Source organism: Hemicordylus capensis, chromosome 2 (assembly GCF_027244095.1).
Source record: "Hemicordylus capensis ecotype Gifberg chromosome 2, rHemCap1.1.pri, whole genome shotgun sequence".
In the NCBI taxonomy this organism is placed as follows: domain Eukaryota; kingdom Metazoa; phylum Chordata; class Lepidosauria; order Squamata; family Cordylidae; genus Hemicordylus; species Hemicordylus capensis.
In genome coordinates this window covers 171,450,821-171,467,386 of record NC_069658.1, presented here as the reverse complement: position 1 = coordinate 171,467,386, position 16,566 = coordinate 171,450,821, and the positions used below count along the sequence as shown (strand labels likewise).

At 42.8% G+C, this 16,566-nt stretch overlaps 1 protein-coding gene across 6 annotated transcripts in view; it reads left to right on the top strand.

Annotated features, from left to right (window-relative positions):
• RIMKLB (ribosomal modification protein rimK like family member B) overlaps positions 1-16,566 on the top strand; it is a 96,586-nt gene that overhangs the window by 38,763 nt on the left and 41,257 nt on the right. For all 6 annotated transcript variants that reach the window (XM_053300553.1, XM_053300551.1, XM_053300552.1 and 3 more), the window contains exons 4-5: positions 8,102-8,332; positions 11,081-11,167. In XM_053300553.1, the coding sequence (XP_053156528.1) occupies positions 8,102-8,332; positions 11,081-11,167 (318 nt within the window). The remainder of the gene's footprint in view (positions 1-8,101; positions 8,333-11,080; positions 11,168-16,566) is intronic.

Here is a 16,566-nt window from a genome sequence, read left to right as displayed (position 1 = left end):
CTCAGGTAGAGGTTAGCCCTCCCACAGTCTGTTGACAGGCAATGAGGTCTCAGTGAACTGAGGGTGTATGCTTGTGTTTGGCACTGCAGTTCCTCCTTGCTACCAATCAACTGTTATCCAGTTTAGGGATTTTCTTGTTTATCCTGTTTAAAAGTATTTTTTCTCTAGTTAAATATTAAGATTTTTATACAATTGTATTGCAAGCAAAAATGTCATATTGTTTTGCATGAATAATGCAAAGTTCAATATTGATTCAAAATGTCTGAACCGATTTCTGATCCACTTTTTAAAGTTAGTGTCTAAACTAGAGAGTTAAAAAATACTGATGAACCTGAACCATAACTGAACCCAATTTTAAATGACTGAACTTCCTGAAAGTGCCCCATAACCTTTCATTTAACTTACCTTTGAATGCCTATCAAGCCATTTTAATCCTAGTATGACAATTTTGTGAGAGAGATTATTGCAGAGTTTCTATCCTGAAGTGTCAGTAGCAATGCTAGGATTTAAGATTTTTGTGAATATCAGAAGCATATCCTGATTTTATTTTGAACATAGAATTTCCTTCCGGTTCGCCTCTTTCAAACTTCAGGGTGTTTGCAAAAGTTCTTTTAGATCTGTTATTTGGCTTATAGGAAGCAACTCTGCCCCACCCCCCCAAACCCATAAGGCTTGAGCTTTTGATACAAAGGCTGAAGTAGACTCATGGGTGCAGGCAGTTTTTAAGGATTCTTCTACCTTCCAGCTTGGGATTTGTGGAGCAAACATCATGGAGGATGTTTGGGTATCATTACATTGCTGTGTGTTCCCCACCAAGTTCAACACAGAGATGAAAGAGCTACATATATCTGATGACAACTTTTTAGATAAGGATCCCACCATCTGGCAATGGCATCTGGCTTGTGTCTGCAAGCACAATCAACTAGCTGACACTGAAGGCAACTTCTGAACCATTCAGGAGCCTATCGGGGTAACAATGATTTCAGCAACCAGTATACAAAAAGCACAAAAACCTTCATGCTCTAGCAGTAAGCTAGCAAGATCGTAACCAAAGCATAAATGCATCTATCTGCCTTCCAAGCAATCCCCATTATGGAAATAAGATTATCTCAGTAAAGGGGTTCAGTACCAACCCTTTGGAGTGGATGATATATCTCCAGGTATTTCATATTAAACTTCTGCCAGCTCAAATCTTATTGTCAACTCAGTCATTTGGTTCAGTTGTTCCCAATTGAGGTCCAGAAAACTGCAGATTGTTCAGTGGAGATGTAATCTAACGATGGAAAAGGTTTAATTAGTACTGGGTTTTAAAAAGAAATTATCACTAATATGCCTCAATATCTATCTTAAGTGTCCTCCTGGTAACCAGAGTGGATAGAGGGACTCATTTTATGCATTCCTAATATAGATGTTGGAAAAAAGCTCTTCATAACTTTCCAGTCCTGGAAATTCCCTTCATGGGGCCTGAAAAGAGTATTATCTACCTTTTATATGAATTCCATTTAATCCTGAGCCTTTTGGAAGGGCGATATAAAAGTTTTAATAATAAATAAAAATAAATAAATAAATTATGGTTACTGCTTACAACTAAATAAACTAACTCAAATGTTTCTGGTCATCAAAGGAGTATGAGGCTTGACCCTTCTTTCATGCCCAACTAAACTTTGTTCCACATAGTACTAGGATGATTCTTCTCCTAGTCCATGTCATTCCATGAAAAGAAATGGCTCACATTGGCTGTTTGTAACAGGTTTCTTAAATAAGAGAATCCCTATTCAGATACTATGTTGTACTTGGTGTTCAGATGTCTGTATATGCATACATTTGTGTTTGAAAGACTGTACCTGTGTTCATTTTAAAATTAAACCTGTGTACAGATCCCTCAAATGTATAGTATAGATAAGAAATGTATGCCATACCTGCTTTCAACATAACGTGAATTACTCTACTTGTATACACTGCATACAGATTGTCAATCAGTTCTTTATTGCGGTCATAGACCAGTACATAGTTAAAACATACATACTTCCAAAAAAACTCAACATAATAAAGCAGACAGATTATAACACAATGCTGACAGGTTGGAATTAAGGCAGTTGTGGTGATCTCCAGATAGATCTTACTGAAAACCTTACTGAGCAGAACACCCTCCATTACAATAATAAAACAGGAATCACAGAAAAGAGAAAGCAGAACATTATTAAAAACCTAAGCGGATGGTGCAAATGATATAACAGTACCTTGCCATTTTGCTGATTAGGTTGTCATCAAGACTGGACAGTAAATACTTCAAATAGAAGTCATCCAAATGCCCAGGAAAACGTTGCAACAAAGGGGACACTAATCTTAAGCGGGTGTCCCTATAGAAGTTACAGTATAAAATGGCATGCGCAGTTGTCTCCACTTGACCAGATCCGCAAGGGCAAAGTTGAGCAGAAAAAGGGGTACCTTTAAATCTTCCCTCCATAACAGCAGATGGAAGTGCATTAAGATGGGCGAGCGTCAAAGCACATCTAAATTTGGGAATAGTAATTAGACTTAAATAGCTAGCTGGTGTAGTGTTAAACATTTGATCCCCCAGAAATATTCTTAGGCAAGGAAGCGACTTCTTCCTGCAGATCCATGTCCATAATACGTTGTTTGATCTCAATCCTGGCTCGATCATATCCCTATTTTATAATCTCGTCCTGAGAGAAACCATAGTGAGCCAATTTGTCAACAATTTGTGTCTTCCACTTAAATTGGAAACAATCAGTCTTAATAAGGGAGGCCAATCCTACACAAGAGAAGACAAATTTTAACCAGAATAATATGATATTCCTCCAATAACAAGTTTCCAATCTAATCATACCCACCTCACGTTTTAGCGCAACATTGGGCACACATCGGGGGACTAACAATATAGATCTCAGAAATTTAGACTGCAGGGCTTCTAAAGCCGTAAAGTTGCTGACAGGTCCTATTTGGGCTCTGTACAGCACTTGAGAGTGGACTTTAGATACAAATAATTTAACTGCAGCGGGAATATAAGAAGCCCCCCTCGAGAAATGAAAAGATGTAATAAGGTTTGTAGTTAACTGTGCTGTCAGCATACAGATTGTACAAGTGTTGAACATAACCCAGGAATAGGACTAGAGACTATTATGCAACAGTCATTTGGATATGTTGCTCCTTTGGGAATCACAGCTTGCTTGTTAGGGGGAATTGTCATCTTTGCAGTGGGGATGCATTTATCCTTTGGAGAGCAGGACTACTCAACTTCGGCCTTCCTGCAGATGTTGGCCTACAACTTCCATAATCCCTGGCTGTTGGCCACTGTGACTGGGGATTATGGTAGTTGTAGTCCAAAAACAGCTGGGGGGCCTATGTTGAGCAGGCCTGCTTTGGAGGATACCTGTAGGACGACATAAATACATCTTTTGCAAGACAGTTTAAAATTTGTAAAATTACTTGGCCAGTGCCACACTTGGCAGAAGGATGTGGCAGAGAGTGTCTGTAAACTTGTAGAATGAGGCTTATCCATTAAGAATGAACACTGCTTTTGTACATTTCAGGTAAGCTAATTGCCTGTTCCTAGCACCTTGGGAGAATGGGGAAAATTGTAAATTAGTGTTCTCTTGGGTGGTGGGAGAACCAGTTTCAGTGCCCTACTTTATAACCCCAGGATTTCAGAACTGAACTGGATGGTTGAGAAAACACCAGCTCTTGACGATGTTCCCTTGCTGGTTATTCTTGTATTGGCTTCTGATCTCCTTGCTTCTTGGTTGGCTTGTTACCATACAAATCAAGTGTTGTCATGGGCAACAGTGTGTCCATTGGCTGGAGGGAGGGAGGAACTCAAAAGAAGGGAGCTTCGAAATGTATTTAAAGGGACTGGGAGACAGAGGGAGCTCTTGTTTGCTTCGCTCTTGAAGGGGATACATGAGAGGAAGGATCATTCAGAGAGTCAGGCTGCAGCTGTAGAAACAGATGGCAGATTGGTGGTGCAAGCTTTGCCTGCCTGGCCCAATGGGGAGAAAGACAGTGCCTGCTGGCTTAACTCCCCCCCACCCCACTGCCTTTTGCAGTGCCAACCAACTGTTCTCCCACCCCTTTTTAAAATTGTACCAGCACCCCCACTGGCTTAATTTGGCACTGCTGTAGATTTTTATTCTTCTGATTTCCCTGATCCTTGTAGCTAGCCCCTAGTGGCTTTAATAACGGGTGCTGTGCTGACTCTTTTTGTTTGTTTTTTGTTTTCCCCATTTGCAGCCTCAAGCTGCACCTTTGCTGCTGTCGTGTGCCTGGATTATTGGACTTCATTTTTTGTTTTTGTAGGCTGATGTGTTCTTTGACTTCTGTCTGGTACCCAGCCTGTCAGGCTCTCTCTGTTTCCCTGGTGTTGCGTCCCCCCCACCCCACCCCCCAGCTTTTTCATTTTTGGGGTGAGTGGGTGCCTGCAGAAGTTGCCTGCACATTGGGTGCAGTTGGTGGGCAAGCTGTCTGGACACGCAGAGCCAGGCGCTGCCAGCGGCCTGTGTGCGGTGGCGGCAGCACCTCCGACCTTTCCCCCGTGTCTGACATCAGACGCGGGGGCGTGGTCTGGCTCCCAAACGGAGCCTTGAGGCTCCGTTTGGGAGCTAAACTAAGGCTGGCACTGCTTTCGCAGCACAGCCAAGAGCAATTCTTCTCTGCCTTAAAGGTGCCAGCCTTAGTTTAGCTCCTGAAGGGGCTGCGCAGCTCACGCTCGGGAGCTAAGCCAGCACCCCCGTGTCTGAAGTAAGATGGGGGCATGTCGGGTCCACGAGGTGCGGCCCCTGATTGGGCACAGCCCAGCTTCTTTGAACCTGTTGTCCCAGTGGTGGCTCCGCCCCTGCCCAGAGCTGCCTCTCATCACCCAGGGCATTGCCAAGATGATTGCTTTGGTTGACCAGCCATTCCAGGGGGTGGAGAATGCCGGCTCCTGCTGGCTGCTCCTACTGCTTGCTCCTGATTATAAGATCCTCCTTCCAGGTCTGGCCAGTCCGGTCTGCTTGATTGAACCCGTTTGGTGGTTCAATATTGTACATAGTAAGGTGGAATCTGGTGAGGGGTGGCCAGGTGGGTGGTGAGAGAGGTAATAAGCTCCTTTCCTGGCTGGTGCAGCTCCTGGCGCAGCCGCTCGCCTGCCTGGTGCAGCCTAAAGTGCACTCCTCCTTCCTTTACCAATCCGTCAGCTCAGTGGCAGCTCAGTTCTGGCTTCTGCACGTGGGTGGAGGCCAGAACCAAGCTGCCACTGAGCTGGCGGCTCGTTAAAAGAGGGAGGAGCTGGCCCCAGGAGGGCAAGCAGTGGTGCTGGCAGCCACACTGGCCAGTAAAGAGCTTATCTCTCTTGCTCGGTTGCCCCTTACCATTGCAAACTGCTTCAGTTGAACCAGGCCTGGTTCGGTTGGGTCCGCAATTGAACTTCTGAACTGGCCTTGGTGAACTGGCCGAGGTGAACCAGTTCACAACAAACTGTTTGTTGAACTGGTTTGCAACAAACACCCCTACCTGCAGCAGTGCTGAACTGTGTTTTGCAGTACCTGTGGGAGCTGGTGACAGACCAGGAGATGGAGCCAATCCAGTTTTGGGCAATGCGTCACCAAGTCTGGCTGGACTTGGCAACAGTTGCTGGATAGTTCCTTTCATGCCTGCCAAGCAGCGTCCAGAGTGACAGGGTGCTAAGAACATAAGAACAGTCCTGCTGGATCAGGCCCATTTAGTCCAGCATCCTGTTTCACAGAGTGACCCACCAGATGCTGCTGGAAGCCTACAGGCAGGAGTTGAGGGCATGCCCTCTCTCCTGCTGTTACCCCCCTGCAAATGGTACTCAGAGGCATCCTGCCTTTGAGGCTGGAGGTGGCCTATAGTCCTCCCACTAGTAGCTGTTGATAGACCTTCCCTCCATGAAGTTATCAAAACTTCTCTTAAAGCTATCCTGGTTCATCAATTTCATGGGATGACCCCTGGTTCTAGTGTTATGTGAGAGGGAGAAGAATTTCTCTCTATCCACTTTCTCCACACCATGCATGATTTTACAGAGCTCTCATGTCTCCCCGCAGTCGTCTTTTTTCTAAACTAAATAGCCCCAGGTGTTGTAGCCTTGCTTCATAAGAAAGGTGCTCTAGGTCCCTGATCATCTTGGTTGCCCTCTTCTCCACGTTTTCCAGTTCTACAATGTCCTTTTTTAGATGTGGTGACCAGAATTGTATGCAGTACTCCAGGTGTGGCTGCACCATAGTTTTGTATAAGGGCACTATAATATTGTCCGTTTTCTTTTCAGTCCCCTTTCCTAATGATTGCTAGCATGGAATTGGCCTTTTTCACAGCTGCCGCACATTGAGTCGACACTTTCAACGAGCTGTCCACCACGAACCAAGATCCCTCTCCTGGTCAGTCACCAACAGCTTAGATCCCATCAACGTATACTTGAACTTGGGGCTTTTCGTCCCAATGTGCATCACTTTACACTTGCCAACATTCAACCGCATTTGCCATTTCGTCACCCACTCACCCAGTTTGGAGAGATCCTTTTGGAGCTCCTCACAATCTTTTTTGGATTTTACCACCCGAACTAAAAAGCACTGGTCCCAGTACAGATCCCTGGGGGACCCCACTTCTCACTTCCCTCCATTGTGAAAACTCTCCATTTATACCTACCCTCTGTTTCCTGTCTTTCAACCAGTTACCGTAGCAATCCACACATGTACTTGTCCCCTTATCTCCTGACTGGTAAGTTTCCTCAGGAGTCTTTGATGAGCAACTTTGTTGAAAGCTTTTTGGAAGTCCAGGTATACTATGTCAAATAGATCACCCTGGCATGCCCTCAGCTCTTGCCTGTGGGCTTCCCAGAGGCATCTGTTGGGGCACTGTGTGAAACAGGATGCTAGACTAGATGGGTCCTGGGCCTGATTCAGCAGAGCTTTTTAAATGTCCTCATGTTTCTCTAGTTGATCTTATGGCTATGCTTGCTGCTAAGGGTGCTGCTGTGGCAGCTGTTGCAATGCTAGGAAGTAAGGAGCCATAACTGTGTGTGTTAGAGCAACTTGTGCCAGTGATGTTACTGCAGCTCAGAAACTGGCTGGCAGTGGATTCTGGGTCAGTTATTCTTTTTTGACAATTTTTGGACTGTGTTTGAAATGTGTGTTCTTCGTGGTCTCTGTGCCTCAGATTTGGGTATGCGCCTGTGCAGAGTCATGAATTTGGAACCTTCCAGAGCTTGTTGTTTTATGGGAAAAAAAGAGCGGGGGGAACGATCCCCATATTGACCAAATTACCCTACTTATCTCAGTCGTTCATCAACCACCGCTTGAGCAGGCCTTTGGGATTTGTCCTCTGCTTGACTATGGGAGAAGGATACGTTTTTGTTTTTTTAGTCAGTGTTACCCCTCTATATTTCTTGCTTTTTTAATTTGAAAAACACACTTTGGTGCCCCATAGGTAGCTCCTAGGGGCACCAAAGTGGGTTGGGTGGTAGGGCACGATGGCTGCCTACCGCCCAACCCACAAAAGAACTGGGCAAGCAGGCAATTTTAAACAAATTTTAACCTTCCCCTCACAAAATTCTGATGAATCTGCATTTTGTTTTGAGTTTGAAACAGAATGCAAAAACCATTTCATGCAAATCCCTACTTCTCCAATGTGGTTGCTATATACTTTGGTAGAGAAGCTCCCATTGACAACTAGAAATTTACCTTCCAGACCAAATAGGAGTCTGAATTGAGACTTTAATCAGCCTTCAAAAGCCTGGCAGGGTAAAAACTCTTTAGCACTCTGCTAAAAAATCTTCAGGAAAGGAACCCTGCAGACATCCAGAAAAAAGCTGTCATGTTCAAAAATGCTTTACTCTTTCATCATGTAAAATGAGCAATAAACTACTGTGGTGGTGTTTATTAGTGGGGGCGGGGCTCATAATATGCATACACAGCTAAATGGTTACAGGAATGTTAATATGTGGCTGATCATTAGAGGGATGGTAAGATGGTGTATCTACCCAAGAATGTGCTCTTCTATGCACTGCTTTTTGTTGTTGGCGTTTAGATTTTGATCAGATTCTCCAATCCACCTGCTCCCCCCTTTCCTCCCCCCTTCCTTGCTGTAGGTCTCCGAGTCAATGGGGAGCTCATCACTGCTTATCCTCAGGTAGTGGTGGTTCGTGTGCCAACTCCATGGGTCCAAAGTGACAGTGACATTACAGTTCTTCGCCATCTGGAAAAGATGGGTTGCCGGCTGATGAACCGTCCCCAAGCCATACTCAATTGTGTCAACAAGTTCTGGACTTTTCAAGAACTGGCTGGCCATGGTGTGCCTCTTCCAGATACCTTCTCCTATGGTAAGCCACTTAGCTTGAAATACCATTATGGTCCATAGTGACTATGCACCTGCAGTTGGTGAGATGTTAACTAAAAATCTGAAAGATTTTGAGGAAGTGCTATCTGAATGAATGAAAAAAGAACTGGGAAAAGAGCTTAACTAATGACAAATTCCAGAGTAGTAACAAAATTAGTATGTTTATTTTAAAAACAGTGAATGGATCATTGCACCACCTCTCCTGCACAATTTATTTCAGTTTTGGAAGATTAGCAGCCATGTTCTTACCTTGGCAACTGCCGTTCACACATTTTCTGTGCTGATAATAATGTAACTAAATATAAGAGCTGTCAAATCTCGCCCATGTATAATAATCTCTTGAGTGGCCAGCTGAGGAGCAGGTCTATCAGTAGTGAGAAATGATAGAGGCCATCTTACTGGCAGAAACTGCCGGAAGATCCAAACCAACAATTGACTACTGTATTTTTGGGAGAAACACTGTGGCAAATACGTTTTCAAAAGTTAATTTTTGCCACCTACGGCATCTATGCGGATGCGGCATTTCTTCTGGTTTTTTCAGTTCTGCCAGGAGAATGGGCACCATTTGGCTAAACAGTTTGTGCACTCCCTGGAGTGGTGGCGGTGGGGGAGGTGCATTCAAAGAACAGGTAAGGTGCTCCTTACCTGTTCATTCCCTCCCCGCTGCTCCCCCCCCCCCGCACCAGATTTCGAGTTTGAAGGAGAAGTGTGGGGCTACAGCATTCCTTCCTGCAGCCTTGATCGGTGTCGACACGAACGTGGAAGGAACACAGTAGCCCCATGCCTCGACTTCTAACTCGAAAGCCGGTGCGGGGCATGGAAGCAGCAGGGAGGGTAGAACAGGTAAAGAGCGCCTTACATGTTCTTTGAAGGCACACCCCCACCAGCGGGGGTGCATTTTGAAGATGCAAAAATATTATGGGACTTCTGACTACAAACAAACATCTGCCACACAATAAACATTAAAATATTTCTAAAGTACATCTATCAACAATAACTTCAGTTTAGATATGAACATTTATTGTATAATTTAATAGTGTTTGTGAATTCCTTTGAAACTTATATTTGCATTTATTATTTCTTGTTTACACAGTCATACAGGTGTTATTGACTGGTTTGTCAATCCAGACATCGAGTCCTTCCCAAGGACCTGGGATGGCTGAATTTTATCATCAAAACTGTTGGTTATTATAGATATCGTCACAAAATATAGGCTGTTCCCAATAAACTTGCTTTTTGTAATTGGCTGATGTTGATGTCTGTGTCCCCTATGGTGTTGAGGTGCTCTTCAAGTTGTTTTGGAATTGCACCTAGGGTGCCAGTTACCACTGGGATTATTTTGGTCTTTTTCTGCCACAGCCTTTCAATTTCATTTTGTAGATCTTTGTATTTTGTGATTTTTTCTATTTCTTTTTCTTCTATTCTGCTATCTCCTGGTATTGCTATGTCGATGATGATGATGATTATCATCATCATCATCCTCCATTAGTCAGTTGTTGGTTTGGATCTTCTGGCAGTTTCTGTTTAACACATTTGGTTTGATTTTATCCCCTCTTTGCTCCTTCTTGGCCATCTTACTGGCTCCATCTCTCTCCTTCTCGGTCCCTCAGCAGGTCAGCTCCTGCTCTTCTAGTTCCAGTAGGATAGAAGGGGTAGAGATGAGGCGCAAGAAGATGGGTGTAGACTACAGCTACAGAGCTGTAGTCAGGCTTTCACTGCCTGTATCTTTGGCTCTTTTGTCTATTCTCTTTACTGTTACTCATTTGCTATTCTCTTGACCCTTAACACTCTTTTTCCTTTGATTTCACAACTCTTCCAGTATAGAGGGATAGAAGCACTAGTTGAAGGGTGTGAGATCTTGTGGGTTATGTGGACCTCTAGTCTGTTTTCTGCTGGTTATTTTGTGTATCTCTTTTACTCTATGAATGATAAATGTAGCTGTGTTTTCTTGAGTACGGCATCCCAGTCTACTAAGCAAAGCATCAAATGGGAAGCAACTATTGTGCAAAGCTTCTGAAACTTCCACTTTCTATGATTACTGTTAATTTTTCAATCTTTTGGGAGGCTGGAGACATTCCAGAAGATTAGAATGTTTTCCTTAAATATGTTTTTAATCAAGGCTGGATGACTTCTGTTAATGTAGACTTGTTAGGTTAGTACCAGTGCTGGGTGTAATAAATGCAAAGGCTGAATTTGGTTTCAGTTATCTAGATAGGGTGTAAAATTTGAAAATAAACTTGTTTTATAGCTGGGATGAAATTAACCTAATGGTTTTGAATGTTAAGCAGGGAGACTATATTGAAAAAAATATTCAAATTATTCCTTGTGTGGAGCTGAAAAAAAAAGTGAATTCCTTTGTTTCAGCATTATATTTTAAGAGAGCCCCTTAGGCCTAGGGTAGTTTCATCTTTATTACTAAGGCCTTTTGAATTGGGAAAGGAAAAGGCATACCTAAGACTAAAGTATAAAACAGGATGATTTCATAATAGACATAATAATTTATCATATTATAATTTATCATCATAATAATTTAACTCACATATAAACTAGTGGGAATTCTATCCAGAAAATAGCTTCTGATTTGAGAACAAACTGGATTCTAAAGTTGCCATGTGTTGGGACGATGGCATCCGGTCATTGTACTGTTCTTTACAGTGTGCTGCTGCAGAAAAGTGATGAAGGTACCTTGGGATGCTTCACTAGTGACATGCAATTTTTTTCTTCTTGCCAGGAGGTCATGAAAACTTTGCCAAAATGATTGATGAAGCAGAAGTGCTGGAATTCCCCATGGTTGTAAAAAACACACGTGGTCATAGAGGTGGGTGAGAGAATTTGTGCAAATTGCTATGGAGTGCTGAATGAGGATTTTGCTTTGTCTAGATTCACCTCACTACTTCTCAGTGCCTGGAATAACCTGGAAAAATGAGGTCAACGTCTTAAATTTAATTTTACCAGGAAATAAATATGTTATTGCACCTACATAGGAATATCAACCCTTATTCACATAATAAACTGATTAACTTCCTAAATAAATAGGCATCAACACATACAGTATTTGATGAATACTTTTTACTTAACTACAAATGTTACCTAACTATATTCTTATTTAATAGAAGCTGGAATCTTTATTTTGGCCTAATATAGATTTTAAATTGTATCAAGTGGTCAGTTTTTTAAATTAAGTTGAACAATGTTTTGTGTTATGGAAAACTAAAAGTGTTTTGTTATGTGTAAATAGGATGTCCTCAGTTCAAATTGAAAGTAAATCAGTCTTAATTTCCATTTCATTTAAGTCTAAAGAAAACTGCTATGTAGTTCTTGCTCTGCCAATAACAGAACAATATATCTGTTTCTGGTATATTCCCCAGAAATCCTCACATTATTTTACCTTGCATAAGTATGCTTGTTTTCTCGCAAAACTTAGAATTTAATAAGTCATTCCTGATTGCTTCTCTAATTTTTGGTCAAAACTGTTTGGGCAGCTAGCAAAAGATATGTATTATTTTTGTTAATAATCTATATTTTCTTCTCTACCTCTGGATTTCCCAATAAAATTGCCCAGTGATCAATAGCACAGAGTAATTTGCATTTTTAAAAACTGTCAAATGTCTCTTCCTCTCCCTGCCACAAAGTTAAGTGAAGCAGCAAGAATTCCACATGCTGTTTGGACTGATTTGAACAGCATTCTGAAATAGCTGTCCTAAATGCTTGGGGAGAGGAGTGTAGGCAATGCACATCCCACTCAGTGAACCACCTCCTTATTGCATGGGAGGGTCGCCTGAAATGAACATATTTAATGTATTATTGCTGCTAAGAATAATTTATGTACCATTTTCAACCAAAAAATGTTCTCAAAGCAGTTTATATAGGAAAAGGAATAAGATGGTTCCCTGTCATAAAACAGCTCATTGTTTTAAAAAGAAACCAAGTAGACACCAGCAACAACACTCAAGAGACACTGTGCTGGGGTTGGTTAGGGACATTTGCCCTCCCCCTGCTAAATATGAGTGCTGCCATTTTTAGAGGTATCTCTTTGCCCAGTTAGCAGGGGTGTGTTGTTTTTAATGCATGTGTTTAGAGAATGAGCCACTTCCCAAGTGATTAGGAGGCTATGGGTGGGTGAAATGTTTCTTCCCCATGCATTTACACTGGCCAGTTCAGAGTGTTGTCCAAACTGGCCCTTTGACTTTTGTTCCCTCCTCTGATCCATACACCTTGTTGACTTGAATGATATGCATATAATGTATACTTTAAAAAAATTCTAGTTAAATTTAGTGATTTTCATATAATATATACTTCAAAAATGGTTTCAGTTAAATTGATGAAATTGTATCTGATTTGCAAACAAGTTGGCAGCATTTAATACTGTTAATTATTTAAAGTAGCATAATTTGAGAATCGTTGGAGGGAGGATGGTAAGACCAAAATGAGGACTATTGGCAGAGCAGTATGAGTAAGTCAGATCTACAGAAAGGTACAAAAGTGAGACGAACATTTATTGTTAACAGAACTCACGTTATCTCACAAGTAGAACCATCATATGATCTCACTGTGTGATGGCCTGATAACTTCAGTATAACAACTGTTATATAGCTGCCCCACGCAAGTGACCAGCTTTCTCTTCATCATTCCTTACCCATCCCCCCAGACGCTCCCAAGAATCTTCACAGCCACCCAGCTTTCCCTGTGCCAGTGCTGGGCAGCCTTTAAAGGGCCACCACCTACCTACCTGGGGCAGTTTCCCCACAAGGGTCTTCCTCCTGTTGGGGGCTGGGAATTCTGACTTTTACTGATATGTACAGAGCTACTTCATATTGTATAACTTGGGAGACACAAGGACAACACTGCACTTTCATCAGCTTGAAGAGTGCTGCTACTCTGCTACTACTTTGAATGTTTCTATACTGCTTTTCAACAAAAGTTCTCAAAGTTTACATAGAAAAACAAATACTTAATAGGATGATTCCCTGTCTCAAAAGGGCTCACAGTCTAAAAGAAAATATGGTAGACACCAGTAACAGCCACTGGAGGGATGCTGTGCTGTGGCTGGATAGGGGTAGTTGCTCTCCCACTGCTAAATATAAGGTAATCATCACCTTAAAAGGTGCCTCTTTGCTCAGTTAGAAGTGATATCCTGTCGTGTATCCAGCACAAGTGCTGTAATGAATCAGGGGTAGGCAACATGTAGCTCTCCAGATGTTGCTGAACTACAATTCCCAACATCCCATGGTGTAATAAATTGTGGCTAGTGCTGATGGGAATTTTAGTTCAACAACATCTGGAGAACTGCATGTTGCCTACCCCTGCTGTAGCGTATTCATTACAGGACTTGTGCTGGATGCACGACTACAGGAATCTCTGCCGATGTGGATTTGATCCCCTTATCTACACACAGCTGCAAAGAGCCATCTTTTTTTTACAGTAGATCACAGACAGGAATGGAAGAGCAAGTCTTCCTTAAAGGAAACAAGGTGACCTCCCATTCTTCAGTGCAAAAGAGCACTAATGGGAAAGAGAAGATGTGGTTTTGCATTCTGCCATGGAGAAATGTGGAATTAAGGCAAAAAATTATTTGGATGCCTCGGTAGCAAAAGGAGGTATAGAGCAGAGGAGGTATAGCACATGACTATTGTTTCACAAGGCAGCTTTCGAGCCATACAGTCACAGGCAGGAGGAGGACACATCATGGGGCATTTTTTATTCTCCAAATGAGAAAGGTATAGATGGTTACAGCTGAGTATAACATGCATGAGTTTCCAAGTTTAGACCCTGGCATTGATCCCTCTGTAGGGATCAATGAGAGAGAGAAGAGAGAGGAGCCCGCCAGAACACATGAAAGAATGCAGTGGCAAAGCCAGTTGAAGGGAGTGTCATGATCTTTGATGTGGTTCTCCATGCATGCACACTATTGAGGTAATGTCTTTGTGTGGCAGCTTGTTCAGGACGTTTCCAAATCTCCTTATGATGCTCCAACACCACCATCCTCTGGCACTCAGTGTGACCATTTAGAAAGGATGGTTGGAGCGTCATCCTCCTCAGTTCCTTTTTAACTGCTGCTTCAGCAGCATTGTGGGAACATTACTTCATGGGATAATATTTATTACTTCATTCTGTTGAGGGATATAGCTCCTTTCACCCCAGCTGCCATACCTCCTCTGTGTTCATTGCTACAATTACCTGTGCCTCAGCAGACCTTATCCAACTCCACCCTCCCCTTCATGTAGCTTCATGCTATACCAGCCGTAACCAGTGATTAGTTCAGAGACTGCTAAAGCGACTGTCTGCTATACCCCATAAGAGGTTTTGTGTTTGAGACAGAATATTATGTTTAATATTATTTGGAATATAGGAAAACCTCAGTATTTGCGGGGGTTCCATCCCCCAACATTGCTGTGGATAAGGAAACCACCAATACCAGGTCATTGCTGTCAGTGCAGTCATGGGGGTTAGGTTTCTGGAGGATGGGGAAACATGGTAAAAAAGGGCCAAAAGTGTCGGGGGGGAGGAGAGATGCAAAATAAAGTGGTCTGAGGGCCTCCAGAACTCCAGCAATGCCCACGCAAAGTGCCAAAATCAGCCCCCCCCCCCAGAAAAACGTGATTTCCAGACTAAAACAAAAACAAAATGAGCCACAAAATGGTGGCCAGAAATTATCTCTGTGGTGATTTCCGGCTGCCTCCAATCCATGGATATGCAGATTTAATGCTTTTTGTGATGGTTTGACCTCGTATATACCCATGTCAGGTGCCAATTACCTGACTGTGGATACCGGAAACCGCAAGTACTGGACCTTCTGTATTTATATGTGCTAATGAGGTCATCCTGTATTTTTTATACTGCTCTTCAATAAAAAGTGATTAGCAGAAGGAATGCAGAAAGAAATGGGAAAATAACGATTCCCTGTTCCAAAGGAACTCAAAGTCTCCTCCCAAAAAGGAGGCAGGGAAGGAAGCTTCACTGTGTTGTTGATATTTTTGGTAATGATTTATAGCAGGGGTTTTCAACATTTTTAAACAATCTCAAAGCTTCTGCTAAGGTTCCCCATATATATTAGAAGTGCCAACAGCCAGGAATTGTCATATCCAAAAGGACAGCTTGCCAAAGTTGGTGAGAAATAAAATACAAACCAAGTGAATCGGTCCTGGAATAAGGCAAAAGACCCCCAACCTCTCTTGATGCCTAACTATGCTGTGGCTCCTTTCTTTCTCCCATGCTCTGGAGCCTAGTGGCCAAGTCTCTTCAGCATATCCTTGGTCTGGTCTGGCCCTGCCATACTCTCTACTCCCTCTCTTCATGACTCGCTGGCTGGATGCTCATGCTTAGCCAACCTATTCCTCAGCCAGACTGACAGGCTCAGCAGCGAGGGAAATGCTGGCTGATGCTCAGTAAGAGAGGAATGCTGCCCAACACTCTCTCCTTCCTGAAGAGAACTAATTTTTGTCGACAAGATGAATCCTCTGATCTGGAGTTAATGGTGTGGTGTTCCAGTGAGTCAGGAGGACTCTATGTACCCTCCCTGAGGTGTCAAAGTACCCTTGACATTCATGTATCCCTGGTTGAAAATCCCTGATTTATAGGACCTGCTTACCATATGACTTAGGAAGTTTAAGTGTGTGGCGTTGATCATTTCAATCAGATCTTTTTCTAAATTTAGTTATTTGATATGATCTCTGTCTTTTACACAAATGGGTTTCACACATGCGTGGATACAATGATGGATACTTCCAAGCTTCAGCTCCCTTGTTTTGGCAGAAACCCCACCCGCAGCTGCACCGCTCCTCACCCCTCCGTCTTTTGTTGTCCATGCTTCAGTTGATATCATCGGATCAAATAGAGAGAAAATAACGTGGTTTTGCTTCTCTTTTCCCTCTCCTGTTTGTTTATTGATTAGATTAGATTATTTAACATATTTGTATACCACCCACTACCAAAGTCTCTAGGCGGTTTACAGCAGTAATTGTTTACACATTGTTTCCCTCTTTCTTTCTGTTATATATATTTCTTTGCATAGTCTCATTTTTGGCTTAGCGTTTTTCTTTTCTAAGTCCCATTCCTGTCCCTACCCCCAGTGCACCCGGATGGCACGGGAGGATTTTAGCCTTGCTCGCGTCGCACAAGACCACCTTCAAGAAGTATGTCCAGTGTGGGGCTGAATTACCACCTTCTGATACCCACATCTGGTGACTTCTTTGTTTGGGGCCGTCACATGTTGTGGAG